The sequence below is a fragment of the Trachemys scripta genome, chromosome 1, assembly GCF_013100865.1.
Source record: "Trachemys scripta elegans isolate TJP31775 chromosome 1, CAS_Tse_1.0, whole genome shotgun sequence".
Classification (NCBI taxonomy): Eukaryota; Metazoa; Chordata; order Testudines; family Emydidae; genus Trachemys; species Trachemys scripta.
In genome coordinates, this window is record NC_048298.1 from 125,658,265 (window position 1) to 125,685,976 (window position 27,712).

At 45.0% G+C, this 27,712-nt stretch overlaps 1 protein-coding gene and 1 long non-coding RNA gene across 5 annotated transcripts in view; one reads left to right on the forward strand and one right to left on the reverse strand.

Moving 5' to 3' along the window:
* The window catches only part of LOC117884253, an 86,106-nt gene extending 63,422 nt beyond the window's left edge, over positions 1-22,684 (reverse strand). The window contains exons 1-4 of one of the 4 annotated variants that reach the window (XR_004647535.1): positions 22,154-22,684; positions 6,559-6,637; positions 844-980; positions 200-224 (exon numbers count right to left, since the gene is read on the reverse strand). This is a non-coding gene — a long non-coding RNA (uncharacterized LOC117884253). Of the gene's footprint in view, positions 1-199; positions 228-843; positions 981-6,558; positions 6,638-22,153 lie in introns of those variants that run through there. The other 3 variants (XR_004647534.1, XR_004647532.1, XR_004647537.1) reach the window with 3 other exon arrangements.
* A 1-nt stretch (position 22,685) lies between these two features.
* CDKN1B (cyclin dependent kinase inhibitor 1B) lies at positions 22,686-26,855 on the forward strand. The gene is made up of 3 exons (XM_034784486.1): positions 22,686-23,470; positions 24,073-24,203; positions 25,661-26,855. The coding sequence occupies exons 1-2, from the start codon at positions 22,996-22,998 to the stop codon at positions 24,192-24,194; spliced, it is 597 nt and encodes a 198-aa protein (XP_034640377.1). The 5' UTR covers positions 22,686-22,995; the 3' UTR covers positions 24,195-24,203; positions 25,661-26,855.
* Positions 26,856-27,712: the final 857 nt, after the last annotated feature.

A 27,712-nucleotide genomic window follows, 5' to 3' on the forward strand; every position in this document is an offset into this window, starting at 1 on the left:
CCCCCGGCTCTCTGCCCCCTTACTGTGCTGCCTGTAGCACCGGTGGCTGGTAGCACTACAGCCGCGCTGCCCAGAGCACCAGGACAGGCAGCTGTGCCGCCCGGCTGGAGCCAGCCACACCACCGCGCAGCACAGAGCACCAGGTCAGGCTGCGGCTCTGCAGCTGCGCTGCCTGGCAAGAGCTTGCAGCCCCGCTGCCACCACATGGTGAATTTCATCCGGCCCTGCTGAAGGGGGAGGGATAGCTCAGTGGTTTGCACATTGGCCTGCTAAACCAAGCATTATGAGTTTAATCCTTGAGGGGGCCATTTAGGGATCTGGGACAAAAGTCTGCCTGAGGATTAGTCCTGCTTTGAGCAGGGGGTTGGACTAGATGACCTCCTGAGATCCCTTCCAACCCTGATATTCTATGACTCGAGTACATCTAATTTATCTAAATATTATTTAATCTGTACCAGAGACCTGTGTGTTTTGGAGTGTTGCTGTACTGCTGTAGTAACCTGTCCTCGCCCCTTATGTTTAACCTGTAATAGCCCAAGCGGGCATCAGGGGTTCTCAAACATTTTCATGGCACAGACTGCATCTTAATAGAGAGATTTCCCAGGGGCACCTCCCCACCCATTCGCAATTGCAAGACATCCCTGTGGCAGCTACAATGATTGCTGACATGGAAAAGGGACATGAGGAAAGTATTTTATTTTTAGCCTCTTTTCTTGTGCTTCAGCAGCCGGGAACAAAGAGGAGCCAGCGCCATGTGACCAGCCAGCTCTCCACAGACCAATTGAGAACCTACAAGGTTTATCGCTCATTATAGGTGCAAACCTACCTCTGTCTCACACATACCTGGTGTTATCCTGCTATTGATTGTTGCAAGCCCAACATCTTGACAAGTACCGACTGAGAGTAGTCTCTGCAGTGTTCTTTCCCAAAGAATGAGGGAGATGGACAGGAAAAGACTATGCAGGAAAAAGCAGCAGCTGCTGGAACCAGGAACAAAGGAGGCATGTCAGCAAGAACAAACCCCTGTCCTTCCACAGCCCCTTTGTATTAAAAATCCCTAAGCCTAAACATGAAGTAGAAAAACATGTACCTAGGTACTTGGCTTTAGCAGTTCTTTTCTGCTTTTCTTCTGTAGTGCCTCTCTTGCTCCAACCCTTTTTCATCCAGTCCCCTACCCACTTTCATTCTTGTCTCCATGGAACCATCTATTCTACACTGTGACAGGGTCTGCTTACCCCACACTAGCCCTGATAGGGTTAAGCAGGGGTGAAAGTAACTTCCTGAGGTGGGTAGGGCCTCATCCAGAAGAGGGGGGGCCTCTCACGATTTAAAGGCCCTGGGGCACCGTCTGTGGCTGGGAGCCCCAGGGCCTTTAAATCAACCCGGGGCTCCCAGCTGCGGAGCTGCGAGCAGGATTTAAAGGGCTCTGGGCTCCCTGCCGCGGTGGGGAGCCCAGAGACCTTTAAATCCCTGCCGCAGAAGCCGGTGCGGTCTGGCACGGCGTACTGGCTTACTTTCACCTCTGGGGTTAAGCCCATATTATTGACAGTGGACTGGGCATGCTCCAAATGCTCTAGCAGTATAAAGGGAGGAAGCCCGGCTCATTCTGGGCTTGAGGCAGCAGGGGAAGGACTGGTCTGGGAAGTGCCTGTGGAGGGCCAGCCATAACCCCTGTCTGTGCTGGGAACCAGAGCCTCCCTGGGCCCGCTTGAACCCTGGTGACTGGAGTAACCACAGGAGGTGACCGGCCCAGCTGACCACAGAGAACCCAATGTCTCATGGGAGACCCCCAACACAGACACTGGTAGGAAGTGACCCAGGGAGGGTGATGGAGTGGTACCTCCCACCCAGGAAGCATCAGCATGTTTTGGTAGGACCCTGCCATTGAGTCAGTGGCAAGTTGCTACACCACTGTGAGGGCCCTGGGTTGGGGCCTGGTGGAGTCAGGTGGGCCTGGGCCCCCCTACTGGGGATGCCACACCTCTTGGTGGATGCCCCACCCCCATAGACTCTGGTTGCTAGGCCATGCTGCCCTGACCCTAGGGGCGTAAACTGTCATGTACACCATAGTACAAATATGCCCCTAGCCCCATTTTTAAACACTGGTGAAGCCCAACACCAGTTGCCTGCTTGGCCTGAAGCATGACTATATCTTTTTGGTAAACAGTTTTCAGATTGCAATGGTCTCAAGACTGGGTTTCTAACAAGGGATTTACACATTTTTGCCTGGGTCATCACGGAGCAGGCAAAGTAACTTAAACGCAGGTGAGATTGAACCAATTTTTAAAAATAGGTGCAGCTGAGACTTAAATTTTTATGTTGAATAGGTCTTTGTTGTAGCTTATTCCTTCTTTCTCTCATTCGTCTCCTATTTTCCCCTTGGTTTCTGTTCTTTTCCTCTTTCACTCATTCCTGTTCTCTTTATCCCTTTATTTTTCTTTCATTCCTTGTCGGTGCTTTTTCAATATTCTTCCTCCCTCTCTTGTCTCTGTGCCTAATTACCATTTCCTGTTCTGCACCAAATTCAGCTGAATACATGGGGTCAAATTCTGGTGTAAATAGGTGTAACTTCATTGGAGTTAATGGAGTTGTGCCCACTTATACTAGAGCCAAATCTGATTCTTGGGGCTGGAGATTAAGGCCTTGTCTGTCTACAGAAATTGCACCAGTATAATGTTCCTTATGAGAAATGCCATGTCTCAACACACATGTTGTCTCTCATTGATGGCTCTCTGGATTTGAATTCATAGAGGTTACTTTAGTTCACAAGCAATACAACTTTTCTCAGATCGTATTAAATGAGTTTAGTGGAAGTGTGACTGCATCCCACTTCTGATTTAAGTGTACAAGTTGTCCTTCCGCTGCTGTCCCACACTGCACCAGTCACTGCAAAACTGAGTCCTTGAGTAACTCCAGAAAGACCCACTGCCTCCGGGATGCCACCATCTCTCTTAGGCTGTGTCTTCACTGCAGAGGTAACTCTGGTTATCTACACCAGGAGTGGGCAAGCTACCGTCCACAGGCTGGATCCAGACTGCAGGATTGCCACCCCCGTAGTGCCGCGAGCCCCATGCCGCTCCCAGAAGCAGCCTGCACCATGTCCCTGCAGCCCCTGGGGGAAAGGGGACAGAGAGCTCCGTGCGCTGCCCTCACCTGTGGGTACCTCCCTCCGCAGCTCCCATTGGCCAGGAACAGGGAACCGTGGCCAATGGGAAGTTTGGGGGAGGTACCCACAGGCAAGGGCAGCACGCCGAGCCCTCTGCTTCCCAATCCCCCGGGGCCGCAGGGATGTGCTGCTGGCCTTCCGGGAGTGGTGCGGGGCCAAGGCAGGCAGGGAGCCTGTCCTGGCCCCGGTGTGCGCTGCTGCCACCCCGGAGCCACTCCAAGTGGTACTGAGATGGAGCCTGCACCCCGAACACCTCCTGCACCCCAACCCCCTTCCCTGAGCCCCCTGCTGCACCCTGTACCCCCTTCCTTGAGCCCCCTTGTACACCCTGCACCCCTCCTCTGCCCCAACCCCTTGCCCTGAGCCCCTTCTTGCACACTGTACCCCCTCCTGCACCCCAACCCTCTGCTCCAGCCCTACATTCATGGCCCTGCATGCAATTTCCCCACCCAGATGTGGCCCTTGGGCCAAAAAGTTTGCCCACCCTGATCTACACTCAAGTCATCTCCTCTTATGTTACCCTAGCATGAGTGAGAGTGGCCACACAGCACAAATAACACTTGAGCTGCAGAGGTGGGATTAGTAGCACACAGTGGCTGTGTCAGTAGCTGAGAAGTTTGGGCAACTCTAGCTGTCTATCCCCGGAGGGGCCAGTCAGCTCAAATTAAAAGCACCACCACACCAGAGTTAGGGTTTTGTTTGTGGACAGGACTTGGATTAGGAGCAATACTTCAGTTATAACTCTAGTTAACTCTGCAGTGAAGCCAAGCAATGGGAGCTCATTTTCAATCTCTGCAAGCGACAGGTGTGCAGTGTTCCTCTGAGCCTTCTCCATGCCGACAGCAAAGTTTGGAAGTTGCCCTGGCAACAGATGAATACTGGGATAGAGCAGGAGGGATCACTGGAGTTTGGCCCTTCCACTCACAATTCCTCTGGCCTCCAAGAAGTATCCCACACTCTGCCATGAAAGTTGCCCAACATGCTGGGAGCCTGGTGGAAGTACAAAGCGCCCTGGGATACCACATTACAATATACTACACTGATTCCACACTATGCTGTGCAGGTTTGTGGCGTGTGCCAATGCCAAGCACAATGAACACATGCAGTTGGTGCGTTTAGTTACCTCAGTTTAACTATATCAGTATCACTTATCGTCATGCAATTTGTGTGTACGGACAAGGGGGTAACCTAAGTCTTGTTTTCAATAGCAATTTAGGCACTTATGAGTCTAGAGTATACTATCTTTCAGTGTGACTTAGGCACCTAAATCTCTTTGGAAAATGGGAATTAGTCTGGTATGTTACTTAGGCCCAACTCCACAAAGTTATCTAGCACTTGACTCCCATAGATCTGGGCCTGAGGCACTTTTGAAACTTTTACCCGAGGCCAAGGCCTTAGACTTGGAAAAGCTGTTTAGTTCTTGCTCCTTTAGATGATCCCACCAGTAAGGATCATCTTTTTGTTCTGTAGCTGTACGGCGCCTAGCACAATGGAGCCCTGGTCACAGCCCAGGGCCCAAGTGCTATGATATAAATAATAAATAAGGCTAAGATTTAGTCATAGGTACTGTATTTTGGGTAAAAGTAATGGACAGGTTATGGACAAGAAATAAAAATTCATGGCCCGTGACCCGTCCATGACTTTTACCAAAAATACCCCTGACTAAATCTCAACTTCTGGAGCCCTGCTGCTCCAGGGGGCCCCTGCTCCAGTGATGGGGATTGACTGCTCCCCTCCCCCCCCCCACCAGCAGCTGCTCCCAGGGACCGCTTTCTGCTGCCCCAGGACTGCTGCTGCTCGGACAGTCCCCAGGGCGTCCCCAGGACTGCTACTCAGGTGCTCCCTGGAACCAGCCACACCATCCGCTGCTCGGACAGTCCCAGGAACCAGTTGGTCCCGGGGCCACTCTTGCAGTGGTGGGTGCGGCTGGCCCCAAGGCAGACCCCCATCGCACAGGCACTCCCCGGGGCTGCCCCCAGGACTGCTGCTTGGGCGATCTGTGGGATCAGCCACATCGGTTGCTGTTTGGGAGGCCCCGGACATCTGGCCCTAGGGACTTCCCGAGCAACTGGCCCTGGGTTGCTCCAGCAGTGGCCAGTGAGGCTGGCTGTGCGGCCCTGGGGTCAGCCACACAAGCCACTGTGGAAGTCACAAAGTCACGGAATCCATGACTTCCGCAACATCCGTGAAAAAATCAAACCCTTAATAAATAACAATATTACTGGCACCTGAGAGGAGGACAGGAGTCAGAAAAGTTTTACTCCAGCATGTGGGCTATATTTTAACAAGGCTCCAGGCCAAATTTGTTCTGTGGGCTGTAAATTGGCCAACCCTACTGTAAATGATTGACATCAGAGAGGCTGAATCATGAATGTGAGGTGATAGGGAACCGAATAAACATAAGCAAAGCAGCCAACTATACCCACAATAGTTACATTCAGTGTATCAGCCCCAACAACAGTTGTCCCACCTCTGCCCTACCTGCAGCAAATCCTGTCCAGTTAAAAAAACAAAGCCTTTACAGCCAGGAACTGACTCACGAGCTATAAAATCCACTTGTTTTGGTTATGAAACAACTATTGTCATAACCATCAAATTAAATGAGCCCATACATACAAATATACTTATTCTTAACATATCAAAACCAAAATGAGTTTATTATAGCACAGTTATTACAGTAAGGAGCACCTGCAGCAGCTATGATGATTATTCAAAAGTCTCCTTTGCAAAATGCTTGGGGCAACTGCACTGACAGAAGTGGTATTCATTATGGACAGTGCTTTGCTTGAAAATTATATTAGAATAGGCATTACATTCCAGAGTGCAATCCAGACCAGTGAGGAGCTGTGTCCCTACCTGCCTGCAACCTGGGGTGCCTCACAATGCTTTGCTGCTGTAGTTCCCAACCTGGGCTGCTCTCAAACAGCCTATCAGCATGCAGGCCACACCCAGAGTGTCTGTGAATAATCCCAGCCCGGGTCCAACTCGGACCCAACAGCCTGTCAGCAAACACCAGCCACATGCTGGCTTCCAGCAGCCGTGGTTATATGCAGGGTGACCCAACATGCTCCCTGTCCTGGATTTCCCCCCCAAACATGTGTGTGCTGCACTGTCCAGCCCTCTCCTGGACAGTGCAGATATATTGGGTCCATCGCTCCTCTAAGGGGACCAATATAGGATAGTTTGCTAGCCTAACTGGAGTTACCCACACTGTTCACACACTGGATTAGTTTTGATTAAAGACTAAAACAAGTTTATTTAACTACAAAGAGAGAGGTTTTATGTGAGTTCAAGAACCAGGCATTAGAGTCAGAAACAATTATAATAACGATACTACACTTTCTAGTACTAGACTTAACAAACTAGACTTGGTTCAAGGTGAAGTCCCTTACCACATTTCCAGTAACATTACTGACCAAACTCTTAGGCCAGGGTCTGCTCCCAAAATCCAACAGCTGTTTCTTTTGGTTTCTTAGGTGAAAAAGAGAGAGATGGATAGGGAGAGACAACTTGGGGTGTTTTGCCCCTCACTTTTATAGTTCAGTTACCCTTTGAGATACATTTTCCCAACAGTTACCCCTAGTTAAAGTTCATTCAAACAGTAAAGAAGGCAGCATGGTGCCTGGTGGTGAAAGAAGATGCACGTGCCTTCTTCTCACCTCTGTTTGCAGAAGTGCAGATTCTCCTTGTCTCCCCTCTTGCTGTCTGAGGACCCTGTTTACAATTTACATGGAAACTGAGGTAAACACACACTCCTTTGTTTAGGACCTACTGGAGGACCTGCCTAACGGGGCTATGTGCCACCAATATCATTCAGGGGAAGTCATAGCTTTATATATGATGATGCTACATACATTTTACCATAATATTACTGAGCAGCAAGTTATTAGTTTTCAAATGATACCTCACAAGGCATATTTTGTCCAAAGATTACTACAATGATGTATAGGGTGTGACTACAGGAATGCATTCAGTTACAATATGATTCAGACATGGTGCCACCATAAAACAGTTTTTAACATAGTGGGGTGGCCAGTTTGAAAAGACCCTCAGTGTTCCAGGCTCTGTTCAAGGACTATAGTCTTTAGCATGAATCTGAAAGTGGTTCAGCACCATCTACAGAATCTACCCAAACAGGTTCAAAGCCAGATTATTAGATCAGGGCCCCCATTGTGCTAGGCACAATACAAACAGAGACTAAGAGACAGCCCTGCCCTTGAGAGTTTACAGTCTCACTAGACAAGAGGGACAAACTGTGGGAGAGGAAACAGAGCCAGAGAGGTGAAGTGATTAAAAAAAGGTGTGATACGAATCCGTGGTGCAGAAGTCAAATCCCCCCAAAACAGCTGTTTCCAAGGGTGCAGTGGAAACATCTGTGACTGGCAGCTCAGTGCAGGATTGGTGCCCAAGCACTTGTCTACCCATGGAGTTTTTCAGGAATAGCAATTAAGGTTGTGTCTATGCTACAACTTCTGCTGCCTTGGCTGTGTCAGTCAGGGTGTGAAGAAGTGTGATCCCTGACCACGGAACTGTGCCAGCAGTTATACCAGCAAAACTGCACTTTTCCAGTATAGCTTGTTTCATTCAGGGATGGTGGAATAAGCTATACCAGTAAAAGCACAGCTTTGCCAGTATAAACTGCAGTCACACTAGGAGCATGTGACATGAGTGCTTCTGGGTTCACAGCCAACTACTGTTAGGCTCCCAGTTGAGTGCCTAGCACACAAGGTCTTTATTTAGTTGTCACCCCCCTTCAGGCAGGGCACCACCTGCAGCAGTCTTACCCAGCAGCAACAAGCAAGGCATTGGCAGCAAATCACAACAGTAGTGCCACATCAGGCTTACCTTCCCCCAGGGAGGCTATGGCAGGCAGCAGTCTCTCAAGCAGTTCCTGGCTCCAGGCAAACTTCTCTTACACAATGCAAGTGAAAGTCTATTCTGCCTCCCACCAACTGAATGAGTTGGGCTCGCTCCTTTGACCCCTCCCTCCAAGGCAGACACCTATAGCAGGTGTAGCAGGGAGACGCAAACAAAGCCCACAGCAGCTCATTAACCCTTTCCTGGCCAGCATGGGGTTTGTATATCCCACCACAGAGCACTTCGCCGGAATAGTGTATGGTGGTAAAGCACTCCTAGTGTAGGAATTCCTGAGTAACTCCAAGTGTAGACAAGCCCTAAGCCTGCCTTTCTCCCTGTCCATAACCACAGTTGCAGTCAGTGAAGATGCAGTAGCTGGAACTCCATTGTTACGAGAGAGGGGTATCCAGCAGCATATTCCCAATTAGGGGAGTGTCCCCCCCCCATTTGGAACTCACTGCTCCCCTTGCTCCAAAACAAGCCCAAGTTTACTGATCTTTGGAAGAGCACTTTGCCAGGTCTGTCTGTTGTCCCTGGCTTTTAGGGAGCAGGGGAAGATTTGTCAGGCTGGCTGGCTTGTGTGAGCCCTGGCTTATGGATCTTCAACTTCGTTCATATGTTTGCTGCTACTTGTTTTTTGTAATGATCTGGGAGTAATTAAAAGTATCTGCTGATTTAATAGAATGATCTGTATTTTCAAAGGATTGTCAAGGGCACCCCAGGCCAATAGTTTCAAAAGCAACTGGTGATTTGTGTGCCTCAGTTCTGGGGTGCCCTCCTTGGGACACTTTTAATGGCATTGATTTTGTGAGGTGTCTTAATTATGGTACTCAAAATCACTAGTCACTTTTTAAAAATGTAGCACTAGAGCCTTGGGACATGAGCTCTTTCTTAGCAGTTTGCTATAAATGTATACAAATAATGCAGAGGTTATGGCCTATAACGTGCTTACCAGAAATTGTCAACACAACCTTTGTGTGTGTGTTTGTGACAGAAAGAATGCATAAGAAGATGCATGTGTTTTGGGGGATGGAGGAAGGGAAAGAAATTTTACTTCAAGTGAGGGTTTTGTTGTTGTTTGTTTTAAAAATAAAGTACAAAATGTTACTGCTGGAACAGTGTTGCTCTGTGCTCTGGCCCTTTTCCAAGACAAGATTTAAGTACTTACTGAGGAAAAGAAAACCATCGTATTTGACTTTCTACAGTATACGCTGTATCATTTGTTATAAACTATACAGGAAAAGAATCAAATGACTGAATAACTAAATACCAGCTCTGTAAAGCTGTGCAGAAATAACTAGGCTCCAGGGCCTACGCTACTACTCTCCATTATAAAAGTATAGGTACAAAAGAAATATGGTTTATTTGAAATATTTTCAAGTTCTGCCAGTAATAAAATTGGGTCTTAACATCATCCCTTTTCCCCAGCAACACAGAGTGAGAGAAGAAAGCTGTTGAAGATATTGTAGCTCTCCTTACTGAAGGAAAAAATTTACACACACTCTGATGGTGGAAAAATATAAATAAATAAATGAAATGAAAAACCCAAGCAAAAAACAAAAACCAATTAGTGTAAACTAAACTGATATAGGGCACTAGGTGTGCACACAAGGAGGTTGTACCGATCAAAACTAAATCGGTTTCTAAACGGATTAAGTTAAATCAATGCAATTTTCACATGTAGAGAAGGGGTAAAAAAAATTAAACTACGTAAAACCCAGATCCTCAAAGGTATTTAGGTGCCTAATCCCCACTGAAATCCCATTGGGAGTTATATGGCAATATCTTTGAAGATCTGGGCCTAAGTGATTTAGGAGCCTAAGTTCCATCAAAGACATTACTTAGGCACCTTAGAGCCTAAATCTCATTGACTTTGAATTGACTTTTGAAAATAGAATTTAGGCTCCAAAGTCAGTTAGGCTCTCTTGAAAATTTTACCCAAGGCTTTGTACATATCACATATTCAATTTGTCATGTTAGGACCCAGTTCTGCAAACACGAATGGATGTAGCATTTACTACAATCTATGCACTATAGTAAACACCATGTCCAGAGTAAATGTTTGCAAGTTTGGGCCTTACTATGTCTTTCTAAAAAAAAGATAGTCTAGCTCAAAGCTATGGGCCTAATGCCGGGATTATTGGGTGAAATTCTCTGGTCTGCACTATGCAGGAGGTCAGACTAAATTATCAGAGTGGTTCCTCTGGTTTTAAAATATATGAATCTATCACAAACTTTAATGGAGCCATTCACAGTAGTCAGGTTTCAGAGTAGCAGCCGTGTTAGTCTGTATCCGCAAAAAGAACAGGAGTACTTGTGGCACCTTAGAGACTAACAAATTTATTAGAGCATAAGCTTTCGTGGACTACAGCCCACTTCTTCGGATGCATATAGCATATGCATCCGAAGAAGTGGGCTGTAGTCCACGAAAGCTTATGCTCTAATAAATTTGTTAGTCTCTAAGGTGCCACAAGTACTCCTGTTCTTTTTGCGGATACAGACTAACACGGCTGCTACTCTGAAACCTGTTATTATAATACTGTAGGTTGTATATTAATTAGTACAGAGATCATATATTTCTTATAAAACAATACTCTAGGGCCAAAGTCACTTTTACTCTGAATTAACCTTATTCTTTGAGTAGGTCCCTTTTTTGGAGTAGATCCAATCATTTCAAATGACAGGTTTCAGAGTAGCAGCTGTGTTAGTCTGTATCCACAAAAAGAAGAACAGGAGTACTTGTGGCACCTTAGAGACTAACAAATTTATTATGCATATAGCATATGCATCCGAAGAAGTGGGCTGTAGTCCACGAAAGCTTATGCTCTAATAAATTTGTTAGTCTCTAAGGTGCCACAAGTACTCCTGTTCTATTCACAGTAGTAAATACTACATCCATAAGTCAGTGTCTGTGGAATTAGGCCTTTCATTTACTTACATTGGCAAATCTGTCAATACAGAACCCTGGAATAATTAATCTGAGGAAAATGTGCAGGATTTATAAAGAACAGATATAATTCAGACTGTCCATCAAACAAATGCTTAGGGGGGCATATGTATACATATGCTCACAAACCCCAAATAGAGGGTCCCACTGGAGTTGGATTCCAAATGTGGTCACACATGACGCAGTATTAATAGCCTTCATTTACCTTGTCTCTCAATATCCTGGGACCAACAAAACTACAACAGCACTGCGAGCACAGATAATGTCATTCAGGGAAGTGGTGTAGCTATGACAACAAAAAAACTCCTTCTGTCAGAATACACTGCACCTATAGTTACATCAGCATAGCACTAGTAGTGTCGGCAAGGCCTTAGTAAAACTCAAGTGATCGATCTCTGCTGTGAGTTTGCAGTAGCACAGGTAATAGACCTCAGTGAAATTTTTCAAATTAAATGTTTTTGCATCAAAAATATGCATATTCAGGTCAACTGAAACATTTTGTAACAAATTCACCAAATTATTTCAGACATGAAAAAAAGTTCTGAAAAAGCAGAAAGGTCTCATTTTTGACATGTTTTAAAGGAAACATTTTGATTTTTTTTATTCAAAACGACTTTAGAATTTTAGAAAGATACTTCCACTTTATTTTCCAAAAGATTATAAAAAACCACAAACAAAAATAAATGTTTCATTTTGGGTTGAACAAAAAGTTTTGTTTGACCAAACAAATGTTTTGACTTCTTTTTTTTGGTTTGCTGAAAAATTTAAAAAGAAATATTTTGGATCAATCCCAAATGTTTTTTTAGGCTTGGCCACCAAACCAAAAAATAAGTTATTTGCACAGCTGTAATAGCTAACATCCATTAGTTATCCCTCAGTGAAATATGCCTTTTTATCAATGAAGACATTACCTTAGGCTCATTCCCTACCACTGTGTTGATTTTAGGACCACATTTTCAAAGCTATTTTCAAAGCACCTAACTCCTGATGGGAATCTAAATACCTTTGAGGATATGGACCTAAGGGTATATCTACGCTTAAAATGCTACAAAGGCGCAGCTGCAGTGCTGCATCTGCATCAATGTAGCACTTCAATGTAGGCACTACCTACACTGACAGGAGGGGTTTTCCTATCGGTGTAGGTAATCCACGTCCCCAAGAGGCGATAGCTAGGTGGACAGAAGAATTCTTCTGTCAGAATAACGCTGCTGACACTGGGGGTTAGGTAAGTATAGCTATATCTCTCAGGGGTATGGCTTTTTCACACACCCTGAGAGAAATAGCTATGCCGATGTATGCAGTGATGAGCTGCCAGAATGTTAATAACCGGTTCCCTACCGGGTCTTCGGCGGCACTTCGACGGCGGGTCCTTCAGTGCCACCGAAGACTCGGAGCGAGTGAACAACCCGCCGCCGACCCGGTAGGGAACCGGTTATTAAGCGCCACCCGGTGAATACAAGTCTGGGACCCCCCACACATACCCTAACTGCCCCCCAGGGCCTCACCCCCTACCCAACTCGCCCCACTCCCTGTCCCCTGACTGCCCCGACCCCATCCACCACCACCCCGACAGACCCCCGGAACTCCCACATCTACCCAACCCCCCCGTTTCCCATCCCCTGACCGTCCCCCCAGAACCTCCACTCCCTCCAACCGCTCCCTGCCCCTTATCCAACCCCTCCTCCCAGCCCTGGCCCAGCCTCCTTACCATGCTGCTCAGGGCAGCGTGTATGGGTGCTGCGCGACCCGCTGGAGCTCGCAGCCCCACCCCCTTACCATGCCGCTCAAAGCATCAGGAGCTACCCAGGAGCAGTCCGGAGCACTGGCGCTGGGCTCTGCGAGAGGGGGGAAGGTCGAGGATGGGGCGGGGGAGCCTCTCCAGCTGGGAGCTCAGGCAGGCTGGATAGGACGGTCCCGCGGGCCAGAGTTTGCCCATCCCTTTAATAACCGGTTCTAAACTGGCTTCTAAATTTAACAGTTGGTTCGCTCGAACTGGTGCGAACCAGCTCCAGCTCACCACTGGATGTATGTTCCCAGTGCAGACCAGCCATTAGTCCCAACAAGCCTATCTTGGCTTGTGGCAAGGCTGGCAAGAGTCTTTTTGAGCTAGTTTTTGCTTCGTTGGGGATAAAGAGTAAACTAAAACTGAGGCGGAGGGGACCCTGGGGAAATTTGTAGAGTGAAGGCTGCTGCTTAGTTACTCCTAAAGCCTATGGGGGGTAAATTTGGAAGCAGCCCCCCTCCCCCCAACAGCCTAATAAGGCTCTGAGGGGATGCCACAACCTGAACTCTAGGCCTCCTAAGGCCCATGACAGAGAGTTTGGGGATAGGTTAACCTAAGGTTTGCAGGAGGTGCATTCTGGAGGAAGGCCCAAGGAGAAGCCTCATTATGGACTGCAGGTTGAACTTGTCATAGGGCTGAAGAGCTTACATGGGCTCAGGGGAAGGAGAATCATGGTGCATGGGGGAGGGACTCCCAGGGAAGTAGCCATGCAATGCAACAGCAGCTTTTCTGTTCCCATGACTCTCGTCCTCCCATGCAGTCCAGAGAACAGCAGGCCAAGAGGGAAGGGAGATTTATCCCCCAACTTTCCTGCCAGCCACATTTCCCCCCTTGCTATATACCTTAGGAAGGGACCCTCAATCCTGCAGACCTCATGGCTTGATTTTCAAAACTGCTGAGCACCTACAGCTCCGACTGATTTCAACGGGACTTGTGTGTGTTCAGTATCTTTGAAAATCAGGCCTAAAGAATTAAGACGTTCTTAGTTTTCATGGTAACTGATAAATAAACTCTTTGCTATGGATGGATAACCCTGTTGCCAACTCTTGTGATTTTAACATAAGTCTTGTGATATTTGGGATTTTTGTGAAAGCCCCAGCTCCTGGACTCACTTGATCACAGGAGAATCTCGGCTTACATTAATAAAAAGTAAGTTTCTGTCCCTCTTGGTTACAGAGAGAAGATGGAAAACTTGACCCCTAAAGGCTCAAAACAGCTTAGAAGATAAATCAAAACACCCTAGTTTTTTATTTAAAAAACAACAAACAAACAAAAAAAATCCCTCCTGATTTTTAAGCCAATCTCATGATGGGGGTGGGAGCTGACTCATGATTTTTGAATACTGGAGTTGGCAATATTGAGCTAAAGTAGTCTGAGTTTCTCAGGGCATCACATGGGGGAAGAGTTAAGGTGGTCTGGCTACCTAACTGGATTTCCATGCTTTCAGAGGTTTGGGTTTCTTTTGAGTTTAACCTTCACTCTGGATTTCCAGGGTTTCCAACAGTTTGTTTATCAATTTCTTTTTGTTTTGTGTCTATCTTTCAAGAACTTTGGCTGAAAATTACATTTAAAATTGTTTTCAAACCAATGATCAATACGGTGACAAATTCTTTTAATTGAGGTTTTCAGATAAACAGCTTTGAACAGAAGCTTCGGGTTACATGGATACAGCTAGGAAGTAGTAACACTAAAAAAAAGTCAAAAAGCTGCGCACACACACACACACACACACACACACACACACACAGTTTTCTGCCCCCACTGAGAGCCCTCAGGTAAAATTTTGGGATGTAAATAAGCAGGGCTTTTTTAAACCATCAGAAAGAGAATACAAATCCAGTTATTTTTCCTTTGCAGATTACCTTTAATAGAGACACCTTCTTATTAAAAACAAGCAAACAAAAAAGACATTTTCTGCCCAACCCAGAGCTCCCAGAAGCATTATACTTGATTCCAATGGGAAGCAGATGATTATGCAGAAACTCTCTTCCCTTCTTTTAAAAATACCTTTCATACGGGTCATAGGGATTTGCTTCTTTTAGATTTCCTCTAAATTCCCAGAAACTTGCAGTGAAATGGGAAAATTTACCATGTGGGAATATCATGTTGTTATACGTTAGTGCACTAATGATGTTGTATCATGAAGCTGTGCAATTCCATAACATGGTTTAGGATTAACACAGGCAAGATATAATGAGTTTGAGGCACTGCTCTACATTAATTATTTATTATTACACTAGTACCAAGGGTCCCATTGTGCTAGGTACTGCACAAACACAGTTCCCCACACAGCTTAATAGTCAAGTCAGACAAAGTATGGGAGGGGACTCAGGCAACAAGAGTTGAAAGTACCTGTTCAAGGTGACACAGCAAAGCCAGGAATACAATGCAGTCTAGTCCAGTGTCCTATTCATTGCATTTAGCACAGACATGACACTGTAATTTTTGATGTCTGAGATGGGCTGTAATTTGAAATCAAAGTTCTTTAGAAAGTAAAATAATCCCCTATAAAGAATTTAGGAAGCAGCCAAACCAATTCACCTATTTATATAAGAAAAATGTTTCTAGCCCTCTTGATCCTCAAGCAATTATTACAGCTAAAGAAAAAACTTTGGGCAGGTCCTCAGTGGGTGTAATAGCTATCAGAACTAAGACAATTACACCAGCTGAACTGTGTGTGTGTGTGGGGGGGAGGGGCTAGTAATTTGTGTGCCTTTTGCACAGATTCAGTAATAACTATCACATATATGGAGTGCTGCTTTTATGAAAAAGCCTAATACATAAAGATGTAGCATTTACTGAAAGAAAACACAACACAAAACGGACGTAAAAAACTCCCTACCAAACCCTTCCAGCAATGTCCAGTTACTGATTTAGAGGTTAGTGCTGTGTTCTGGAAAAAATCCAGGCACCATATGATTTCATGCACTAAAAACTTTAAACATTTCAGAGAAACATAACATATGACATAGGGTGTTTTTATTTAATGAATGGCTTTAAAAAATGGAGCCAGTGTCCCTTTCACAGATGTACATCTCAGGCCAAAAGCATTGCTTTAGAATGTGTCATCACTTGGGAACCTAAAGAATTGTGCTTGAGAAAACATTGCTAGAAAATAATATCCCCTTCCCAGAACGGTTCACTTCAGGCTTTGTAGAAAAACAGAACTCATTTCCACTGGATATAATTTATCTATTGAGAAACTTACTTAAAGGCACCAGGTTACTGGGCACATAGTTAGAAAACTGTTTACTCTCATAGTAATAATAATAATGAATCATTATTATTAGCACTTCGTTCTTATATAGCACTTTACATCCTCAAACCATTTTGCAAACGTGAAGTAGTTAGTCCTCACAATACCCCTGTGAGATAGTAAAATATTATTAGCTCCTTCAGGGGATGTGTGTGGAGATGCACAATCCAAACTGGAATTTCTGGAAGCACATTGCACTTGACTTAGTGCTTGTCTTCACTGCTAAAAAACCCTTTGTTTTTTACCTCAGAGTAACTAATGTGCACGAGCTATTCTGAGGCACAAACCAAGTGAAGACCAGGCACTTTACTTTTATTGAGAGGTAAACTCACCAAGGTAAACGGCTTATAGCCCTGGATGGGATTCACTTTGGCGAGTTTACCTGACAGTAAAATGAAAGTGTCTGGTCTTCACTGTGTTTTTGCTTCAGGATAGCTCATGTGCATTAGTTTTTTTACACAGAAAAATGCCTGTTCATCAAAACAAACTTTTCATGGGAGACAGTTGGTTTGGACAAATTTCTTGACTAAAACAAAAATTTGGAAAAAAAAGTTTTTAAATTGTTGAGACGTGCCATTTTGACTTTTTTTAAAATGAAAATTTTGGTTTTCTGGTTGAAAACATCTTGTTTCCTCCAAAATTTAAGCTAAGTATAGTACCTTTTTAAATAGTCATTGCTGAAACAAAACCTTTCAAAATTATCAAAATGAAATGTGTCAATTGACTTGAACCAAAAACTTTTTGGTTCAGGACAGTTTTCAAAATGTTGACTTTTCATCCCAACATGGGAAAAATTTCCAAAACTTTGAAAATGTTTGTGGGATGCGAAAACCATTTCCTGCCCAGCTCTAACTAGGACTTTCATGTGTTAGTTAAAAGTGTTAGAAATACACCATTTTAATGAAAATATGAGTCGTACCTCCCCCCGAGATGGAAGAGAAGGTTTCTTGCATCCTATGGCTGACCTTGAGCACCCATGAAGGGCTAGTCCCAGACTACCCCTAATGGACACATATAAGGGCTCCTTTAATAAACCTAGATATGGCAGGCCAATTCAACTCACCATTCAGCACATAGGCACTCTCTAGGGCCCCAATCCTGCATACAATTAAGTATATTAGTAGCTTTATGCATCTGAATAGTCCATTGAACTCAGGGGGACTACTCAGGTGCATTATTGGGGCTTGTGTCTGGTATTATACTTACCCCTTAACCACAAATTCCTTCAGGAAGGTAGCGTTTTGCATGCAAATGGCTTTTTAATGGAGTTTGAATTATAATGAGCTCTCACAGCCTTGGATAGGTCAAAAACAAGCGTAGTCAAACCATTGAAATAGATCACCTTCTCTTACCATTTTCTTCATCCTGACTGCAACAGTGTCCAGTAGAGTGGCTGTCTGATTATCCCAGCCTGACCCACACTTCCTAGATTAACTTTAAAAAAACAAAAACAAACAAAAAACCCCCCACAACCACAAGATATTAAGTGGCTAGCTTAAGTATGCTTTGTCATTTTTGCAAGTGCCGTCTTAAATGTTAGGGGGATGGGGCAAAATGAAGATGGGACGCTTGCATAACCAGTTCCCAAAGTAAGAATACAATTGTGGGGCTTGGCTAATGTTGCAGCCCAAGTAAGAGCTGAGAAGCAAGTACAGGCTGGGGGGATACACGAAAATCCTAGCACTGCTCAGATCAGCCCTCTATCAACTGTTCTCATTCCTTTCCTTTCTGTTTCTCTTCTCTAAGTTTGTCTTCGTTTAATCCTCTCTTCCAGCCTTTGACTCGTTTCTTCTACAACTGACACACACACACACACACACACAGCTCAGTTATGATCATTTCCTGCACGATGCATAACTGAACGTCGAACGGGATTAAAAAGTACATCATGTCTCCTTCAAACTATTTATCTGAAAACCTCGCTCTGTTTTGCCTGTCGTGCCCTCTTTCTGCGGGAGGATGGCGCTCTGATATTTGAAGATCTTTTCTTCGGGGCTCTATAGTAGTTTTTCACGCTTTGCTTCTACTATAGCAGACGCCTGCCTCTCTCACTATTTGCTGCAGCAATCAGGGGGTGCCTGACTGTAAACAAAACACTTTAGATCATAGCAAGGTCGCTCCAGACACAGCCTTTCTACTTACAGCCTAAACTATTTAAGGTGGAATGGTTGTGGTTTATTTCTTCTAAAGGGGAAAACAATAAGAAAACTCCCCTGTTGCCAATTAGCTAATTAGCCTGACTCCAGCAGCAAACACTGATCATAAAATGCTAAGCAGGATGTGAGCTAAGGGTTGAGTTGCTCCTTGAGGAAAGACCATGATAACTACAGGTCATTTGAAGATTTTCTCCAAAGAATTGCTGAATGCTCCAAATCGTGTTAAGTCCATACCTCTTGGAATGTCTTCTCATGTGAAAACGATTGCATTGCTGAGGCTACGGTCTTGAGTCTGCCCTGTTTTTGCACATAGCACAGTCCTTTATACCAGTACAAAGCAGGTGTAAAATACTTCCAATCAGAAGGTGGCATTTTATCCCTACTTTGCACCGATATAAATGACTGCAGCCTTACAGCCTCCAATGTTGCAAGTGTAACACAGTCTTTTAGGATGGTTTACTCTAGGGCAGAGGTGGGCAAACTATGGTCCGCGGGCCACTCCTGCCAGGCCCCTGAGCTCCTGCCCCCAGCCCCTCCCCTGATGTTCCCTCTCCCCTGCAGCCTCAGCTTGCCCCGCCGCAATCCTCTGGGTGGCGGGGCTGCAGAGCCGCTGCCTGACCTGGTGCTCGGTGCTGCTCGGTGGCGTGGCTGGCTACAGCTGGGCAACGCGGCTGCCTGTCCTGGTACTCTAGGCAGCGTGGCTGTAGTGCCGTCAGCCACCGGTGTGCTCCAGACAGCATGATAAGGGGGGAGGGAGTGGAGGAGTTGGATAGAGGGCAGGGGAGTTCTGGGTGGCGGTCAGGGTGTGGATAGGGGTCAGGGCGGTCAGAGGGCAGGGAACAGGGGGCTTGAATGGGGGCAGGAGTCCCCAGGGGGCAGTCAGGAAGGAGGGGGGATTGGATGGGGTGGCAGGGGGTTGGATGGAGCGGCAAGGGGCAGTCAGGCAGGGGTTCTGGGGGCAATCAGGGGACAGGGAGAAGCGGTGCTTGGATGAGGCAGGAATCCCAGGAGGGCAGTCAGGAGTGAGAGGATGGGTTGGATAGGGTGGCGGGGGGCAGGCAGGGGAAAGGGAACAGGGGGGAGGGTTGGATGGGACAGGAGTCCCAGGGGCCTGTCAGCAGGGCCGGCTTTAGGCCAATTTCACCAATTCCCCCGAATCGGGCCCCGCGCCCAGTGGCAGGGCCGCCGGGGTGGGGGCAAGTGGCTGAGAATCCCTTCCCTGGCTAGAGGCTCCTTGTTAATTTTTACTCACCCGGCAGCGCTCCGGGTCTTCGGTGGCACTTCAGCGGCGGGTCCTTCACTCACTCTGGGTCTTCGGCAGCACTTCGGTGGCAGGTCCTTCAGTGCCACCGAAGACCCGGAGCGAGTGAAGGACCCACCGCCAAAGACTAGGAGTGCCGCCCGGTGAGTATAAGCCCCACGTGTTTTTTTACGTTTTTTTTCCCAGTCATCCCTGCCGGGGCCCCATCAAAACTGTTTGAATCGGGCCCCGCACTTCCTAAAGCCGGCCCTGCCTGTCAGGGGGTGAGAAGCAAGACGGGTCGGATAGGGGGCGGGGGCTGGGCCAAGCCTCACTGTTTGGGGAGGCACAGCCTCCCCTAACCAACCCAACATACAATTTCGGAAACGCGATGCGGTCCTCAGGCCAAAAAGTTTGCCGGCCCCTGCTCTAGGGTCTCTCTTAAATGCCCAAGCTCACACTTGCTTTTTTGGCAGTCCATTGGGTCTCTGGCTGAGAGAGGTGTGTGGCTCTCTGTAGGCCTTCTCTGTACTAGAAAAGTGAACCAAGTTTAGCTAAATAAACAGTTAATCTGATGCAAGCCCCTGATGTAGTCAAACTAGTGCTTTCTAGTATAGACCAGGTGCTAGATCTGATGCTGAGTTCCTAGCTGGACATACAACTGATAACCATTCATGTATAATTTATCCAGGCAAGCTCCTGAAGTCATGAGAATGTTGGCTTTATTTTAATTTTATTTTAATTTTAAAAGTAAGTTTTTAGACTTGTGGTAGCAGAGAGAAGTTGGAAAATGAAAACTAAGGGCTAAAACCAAACCAAAACAGAAGGTAAATAAAAAGGTAGACAATTTTATTATTTCATTGAAATCTCATGATTTTTAAGATAATCTCATGGTGTAGGTTTTTTGTCTTTTGGTTTTTGGCCTGATATATGATTTGTTGAATGATTGGGGCTGGCAATATTAAGACCCATCGGACATAATGATCCAAGCACAGGATAGAAAACTAAGGCCATGTCTACACTACAAAATTATGTCCATTTAACTGATGTCAGCATACAGCCACTGTAGTATTAAATCACCTGTGTGTGTGCATGCACACTTGGCTCCTTGTGTTGGCAGTGCATGTCCTCACCAGGAGTACTTTTATCAATTGTAGTGTCAGTGTTGGCGTTGTGGGACAGCTCCTGAAGGCCAGTAACAGTCGATGTAGGTGCTGTGTTGACCTAATTACATCAACTGACTCTATCCGCTTGGAGAGGTGGTGTTATTTAGGCCATGTCTACACTAGCACTTATGTTGACAAAACTTTTCTTGCTCAAGGGGTGAAAAAAACAACCCCGAGTGACATAAGTGTTGCCAGAATAAGCGCTTGTGTGCACAGTACTATGTCGGTGGGAGATGCTTTCCCGCCAACATAGCTACTGCTGCTCGTTGAGCTGGTTTTATTAAGGCAACAGGAGAACTCTTTCCTGTCACCATAACATGGCTACACAAGCAATCTTACAGCAGCACAGCTCTATTGGTACATGGCCTAAATCAGTGTAGAGAGGTACTTATGTTGGTGGGAGCCAAATTTAAGAGAAGACACCTCCACAGTTAGGTCAATGCAAGGCAGCTTATGTCGACCTAACTGTGTAGTGCAGACCAAGCCTAAAATTAAAAACTCCCTGCTCTGAAACTAATGCCTTCTAAGGTCTTGGGTAAGTCACATGAAATGGGAATGATCATTGTGATTGAATGGGGCAAAAGGGGAAAACTGGATTTTCCATATTTATTTTTCCTCTTCCTTCCCCCAGCCTTACTCCTGGTGTTGGGAAATGACTGTTTTTATTACATCATTGCCTTAAGGAATGTTCGTACTGAAAGCTTAAGCAGCCCATTAAAAACTGTGTGTGTGTGTGTGTGTGTGTGTGTGTGTGAGAGAGAGAGAGAGAGAGAGAGCTGTGTGTGTGTGAGAGAGAGAGAAACAAACCCAGTTGCTTCAAGGTCAGTTGAATCCTCTCCCTCCCCCAGTTAAACTCTGTTGTATGGGCTCTCCGCTTAAATTAGTTTGTCCAAAGCAACAAATCTGGCGGTGCATAGGCACATAGAAATACAAATCGAATTAAAGTGAAAATATATCGTGTTGTGCAGGATAGAGGGGAACACAGAGTGACCGTCAGCCCCAAAGACTAGGATCTTTCTGTTCCCATTACAACGGTAAAGGAGTAAATCCTTCAGCAAGGGCTGGTGGTAGCGTCCCCCGGGGCGCTCTTAATCTCGGAGGATCAGATTTGGACTGAAGCCCTAGCAGAACCCTCTACCCCTGTCAATGGGACCTCCCTTTCACATGAAGGAGACGGCACGGGCTATGATCCGGGACGGGCAGGGAACAGAAAGTGTTAAAGGTACGCAGTACTAGCCCTTATCTGCTCCGAACCTGCTGTAGCTGACTGAGGAGGTGGGTGTGATTCCTGGAGCATCTAACCCATTACCCCAAGCACATTACAGAAACTAGGCTAACTTAACTGACGGCGACCCTAACCTCCACGAAGAATGCGGGAGCCGCCGCTTCGCTTACTTCTGTCTCTCTTGTTAGGAGGTGTCCCTGCTGGCTCCCTCCCTGCTTACACCTCCCTACCTCCCTCCTTATCTGGCGGGCAAGGGGTGCTGTTGTATCGAGGGGTCCCGCTTCTCTCTCCCGGCCCCGCGTGTGTTCAAATCCAAGATCCCCTTCCAGCCCCAGCGCCTTGCCGTGAACTCCTGACCTTCCCGTCTCCAGGGCGAAACACTTGGCGCGGGTGGATGCGAAGCGCTTGTTGCAAGAACGAAGTCAAAATGTAACTAGCCTCCCCACCATGGCTCGCTCCCGGCCCCGCTGCAAAGCCGCTCCGCGCTTAGCCTCCGCCAGCCCAGCTCGCTGCGGGGCAGATGGGAGCTTTGCAGGGCCGCTTCTAACAACAGAAAAATGGCAAAACGGTTTTTCTCCATCTCCCCCCCCCCCCCTTTTTTTTTAAATGATTACGATTAAAGCGTATTGAGACCGAGAGGTGGCAAATGAGGCCGGGCCACCTTTAGATCTGGCTGTTTGGAAGAGGTGAGGCGCACAGATGGGGCGGCGCCCTGCGCATTAACCAATGGATCGCCTCCGCTGTTTAAATAGACTTGTAATGTCAATCATTTTCTTCTTCGTCAGCCTCCCTTCAATCGCCATATTGGGCAACCGAGAAAAGGGCTCGTCTTTTCTTGTTTTTTCCGTCGTCTTTTTTTTTTTTTTTTACTACACGGCAGCTTTGACATCGGCGAGGTTTGCGAGCGCAGTTTGGATCGGGGGAGCCGCGGGCTTCGCATCAGCCTGGAACTGGGCTTGCAAAAGGGGGCTTGGCTTTTCCCCATCCTCCGCTCTCCACTTGATCTGCCCCAGGCTTTCTGGTGAATATCAGGGGTTCTCTCCCCCCAGCCTGTGTCTTATGCAAGTGTTTGTTGTTGTCTCTTCTCGTGGAGCCGAGATCGAGTTTAAAAAAAAAAAGAAGAGGCAAGGAAGAAAATATTTTCACGTAGCGAAAGAGAAAAACAACCACCGCCGCCAGAAGAAAGAGGGTGGGGGGAAATGTCAAACGTACGTATTTCGAATGGGAGCCCGACCCTGGAGCGGATGGAAGCCCGGCAGTCGGAGTATCCCAAGCCTTCAGCTTGCAGGAACCTCTTTGGGCCCGTGAATCACGAAGAGTTAAACAGGGACTTAAAGAAGCACTGCAAGGACATGGAAGAGGCATGTCAAAGGAAGTGGAATTTTGATTTCCAGAATCACAAGCCCCTGGCTGGCAAGTTCGAGTGGCAAGCCGTGGAGAAAGGGAGCTCGCCCGACTTCTACTTCAGACTCCCGAGGCCCCCCAAAGTCGCTTGCAAATCTGCCATCCATGAGAGTTTGGATGTAAATGGAAACTGCCCAACGGTGATTGTAGTCGGTTCTCAGGGAATCTCAGAGGACACTCACTTTGTAGATCAAAAAACTGATGTATCTGAAAATCAAACGGACTTAGCAGACCAGTGCAGTGGGCAAAGAAAACGACCAGCGACGGATGGTAACGTACTCTTAGAAAACAAAAGCTTTTTGCTTTCTGTACTGTATCCTTGTCAGTGTTAGTTAGTGCTGTATACCTCCTTCGCATATACATCACGCTCATATCTTGCATACAATAAACTGTTCTACTGGTTTACTGGGAGACAGCGTTTTAAGATTTACCCTTCCTCTTAGCTTAAAAACCCAGGACTGTCTGTACTCTCGGGAAGCTTGAGTTAAATTGGCTTCTAGAGCCCATGGATCATTTGCAATCAAATGCCCTTACAAACTAACACCTCCTTCCTCTCCCCGCGACTGTAGTAATCGCTATGTGAACTCTGCATCCTTTTGACTTTTTTAAATAGTACAAGTTTCATAACACATATGAAGCAACGCGTAGAAGGATATTTTGGACAAAACAAGAAACTTGTATCTTTATTTAAGCAAAAAAACAACCCTCCTCCCCATCTCTTTCATCTCTTTCGATAGTTGACCCTGAGGGTCATAAATATTCAGGGTCCTCCAGTCCCTCGTTCCCCCATGCAGCGCAAACATCTGGCAGCAAACGTATTTAATATCAAGTTTTCACTCTTCTTTTTGTTTCTTTCAATGTTGCCCTCCTAGATTCTTCTCCTCAACCTAAAAGAGCCAACACAACAGAAGAAGAGGTTTCAGAAGAATCCCCCAGTGCCAGCTCAGTGGAGCAAACACCCAAGAAATCCAGCCCAAGAAGACGTCAAACGTAAACTGTTTAGGTGGGTTCCCATTACAATGGTGGAGTTTGTTTGTTTGTTTTAAACCAGTGTAACTGAGTAAAGCATTGAAGGACTATGGAAAGGTCCACTCTGAGGCCATTCCAGTATCTATGATATTAGTTTCTCTGATAAACTTTGTAGACTTGGTCTTTTTTTAATACGCCTGAAAAACAGAATTTCAAAAGGGCTTTAAAATAGAAGTCTACAGATTAAATACATCTTGTTAATATGCTTTAGGAAGACTATGCTAAATTTTTGGGGATAGGGGAGAGGGAGTGTAAATGAGCGAGTTTTTACTGTGCCATTAATAAACAATACCTTCCTTCTGGTTTAAGATTTGGGTCACTTAAGTAGGGAGGATCCTCTTACCAATTGTATCGGTACCATGGCTGGTAGAACGCATGAGTTTCAAATACGTTCTTTCTAAACTGTTTTAAACTTTCAGATGAGTATTAATGGCTTTTCCCATGGTCTTTGCACATACCAGCAAACTTTCATCGTGAGACATATAAGTAAATAAGGACTGTAAATCAAGAAGCTGAGCATTTTATTTATATCAGAACTATTCTTTTTGTTATATTTATTTTTGTACGATCACACACATCGGAATGTACAATCAGCACCCTGCGTTAGTGAGAGGGGGTTTTTTAAATGTAAGGGCTGGGGGGGGTCGTACATTTACCGATGGTTTCAAAGTAGTAGGGATTAAAGGAAAGGGTTTCCAAACATGATTTGCGATTGTGCAGAATAGATTAAGCTGTAAAGCAGAAGTTAAAACAAATTAGCTCTGCTGGGGTAAACAATCCATGAACACGTCAGCATGCATGTGTATGCAAATTGTACTACTACTGTCTGTTTATTTGGGTGTTTGAAGGGGAAACTAATGGTGTCGGCAGACAAAAAATAAAAGGAGTGGAGTAGAGGAGGGTTCCCTGGGCTGTTTATTTTTATTATTGCAACCCAAAATACGTTTTGAGTTTAGAAAGATAGAAGATCAGTTGCAAACGAATCTTGCATTAATCTTAAATATGTGACTCTGGGTCAGCCAAGAGACTTGTTGCAAAACAGCTTAATAACACAGCATTTATACTACTTTAAAAAAGTGAAATATGGGGAGCTCTGGAAACATGTTCACTTGGTCTCAACTCTGTGTAAGCCTGCTGGATTTAAAAAACCTATGTGTGGATCAGCAGCCCTCCATAAGGGTGGAGGTGAGTTTCCCTTGTTTTTAAAGGAATATGTCCCTCTTCTGCCCATATACTACTGATTACTGGTCAAAAGTTTTGTTGGCACGACACCCAATTTAAAATCGCTCCATCCCCAACAATTAGGGCAAAGAATGCAAGTGATCGATTTAGTTTTTAAATAGTGACTTGTGTCTCATGATCTCTAGTAGAGCAAAGCAATTGCATTTCTTTTGGCACTTCTAATACCTTCCCTTTTTATTTTCATCACAGAGTTAAGAATATGCATTTCCTTGTTCATCGGATGCCTCGGTGGTTGATGAAGGGAGGAAGATGTAAAGTTTTTTATATATATAAAAGTTAAAATACATATCGTTGATTCTCCATGGGATGGAGATCCTGTACAAGCACTGAAAAAAACAAAAAAATAAACAATAACACTAAAATTTTAGGCACTCTTAAAAGACCTGCCTCTAAAAGCATTGGATGTAGCATTGTGCAATTAGGTTTTTCCTTATTTGCTTCATTGTACTACCTGTGTATATAGTTTTTACCTTATGTAGCACATAAACTTTTTTTGGGGGGGAGAGGGAGGGAATGGAAAAGGGTGACCAATTGAAACTTGCTTTCACAATCTAGCAAGCAGGGAAATTTATGAAGAGAAGCAGTGTAGAGGTTTTCTTTAAAAAAAAACTTTTTAAAGATGTATTGTCTCTTTAAGTGGGGTCTACAATGTCTTTTTTTTTTTTTTTAAATACACCATAATGCTAACACTGGCTACAGCAGACTGTTACAGACTGCTTGTGAATTTCTACTTATTACATTAAGCTTATGAGGTGGGAGCTCTGTTTCCGTTATGTAGCAGCAAAAGGATTTTTATGTCCTGCAACTTCTTAAATTTCTTAGGATAAACCTAAAGAATTTTAGAGTAGTTCCATTGATTCTAACTATTATCCATAACATTAGCTGGATATTTTCAAATGAATCTGGAGAGTTCATATTTCAAAACAGAATATTGTTGATTACTAATGTTCATGAGTGAGTGAAAAGGGACACTACATCTTTAAACAGTTTTTCTACACTGCCTGTGTATCTGTATGTAAAAATAAAAACATAAAAGTTTGAAGTGTACCTGTGTACATAACTCTGTAAAGACACTGAGAAATTATACTAACTTATTTATGTTAAAAGATTTTTTTAATCTAGAAGATATTTTTTCCCCATAAAGCCAAAGTGGCATGTTTTGTGCATTTGTAAATGCTCTATTTGGTAGACTTTTAGGGTTTTTTTTTGTTCGTTTGTTTCTGTTTTTTTTTTCTTTCTTTTTCTGTTAATTAATATGGCTGTGCTGAAAGGATTGCAGACTGAGCCAAGTTTAATATTTTTTTTGTAATGCGTGAGAAAAAATTGCCAATTGATATTGTTTCACATCAAGCAATCAATAAAGAAAACTGCCATATATATGAAATGAGTTCTCTGCTGTGTGTTTCAATTTCATTCTTTACCTGGCCCAAGAGGAAGTAGATTACTTCAAGTAGTACAGCAGGTTTCCCTCTGTGTGCCTAAAGTATAGGGGAAAGTAAGGAATAAAGATACAGCATTATAAATATATACATTCCTCAGGCCATGTGTCATAATTTACTGTTACTTCTACCAGTAATAGGCACTATCTCAGATTAACTGGGAGCAAAGGCCCTCAGCCTCTTGGTTCAATGGAGGAAGTTAACTTCTTGAGTCACACCATTTTGTTTAAAAACTATACCTTTGAAATCTTAATCCAAATAACATCTGGTCATAACATATTCAAATACTGGACCATATCTTGCCATCAGATGGCACAAGATTTGGCCAACTGTACATCAGACCTAAGCTGCTGTTAAGGCCCAAATCCGTAAAGGTATTTAGGCTCCTAACTTCCACTGAAATCAATAAAGGTAAGGAACCTAAATACATTTGAGGACCTGGGCCTTAAATCCCTCAACAATCTATGCCTGGAATCTGTCAGCGCTACTCCCGTACCCCCATTTTAAAGAATTTTCAAGTTCTGATATGACTGTGTCTGAAAACCCTCTTATATTAACCGCATCTTACCAAATATGTCCATTTCCCTTGTCCACACAAAATAAGTAAATCAACAAAATCATAGGATTCTGCACATATAAAAAAACCCTAATAATTACATTGACTAGTAAGTACGCAATTGGGTTTGCTTTTAGTATGTTTGTGCTTCTAAATTATCTCCATGTTTGTAGAGCAAACACATCGGTTTTTGTTCCATACAGAGAGTTAACCCTAGAAAATATTCTATGATCTATGGTCCTGATC

Coding starts and splice junctions, on each gene's coding strand:
- CDKN1B (XM_034784486.1), top strand. CDS start 22,996: ATGTCAAACGTACGTATTTCGAATGGGAGCCCGACCCTGGAGCGGATG. Junction 23,471..24,072: donor AAAACGACCAGCGACGGATG/GTAACGTACTCT, acceptor TTGCCCTCCTAG/ATTCTTCTCCTCAACCTAAA.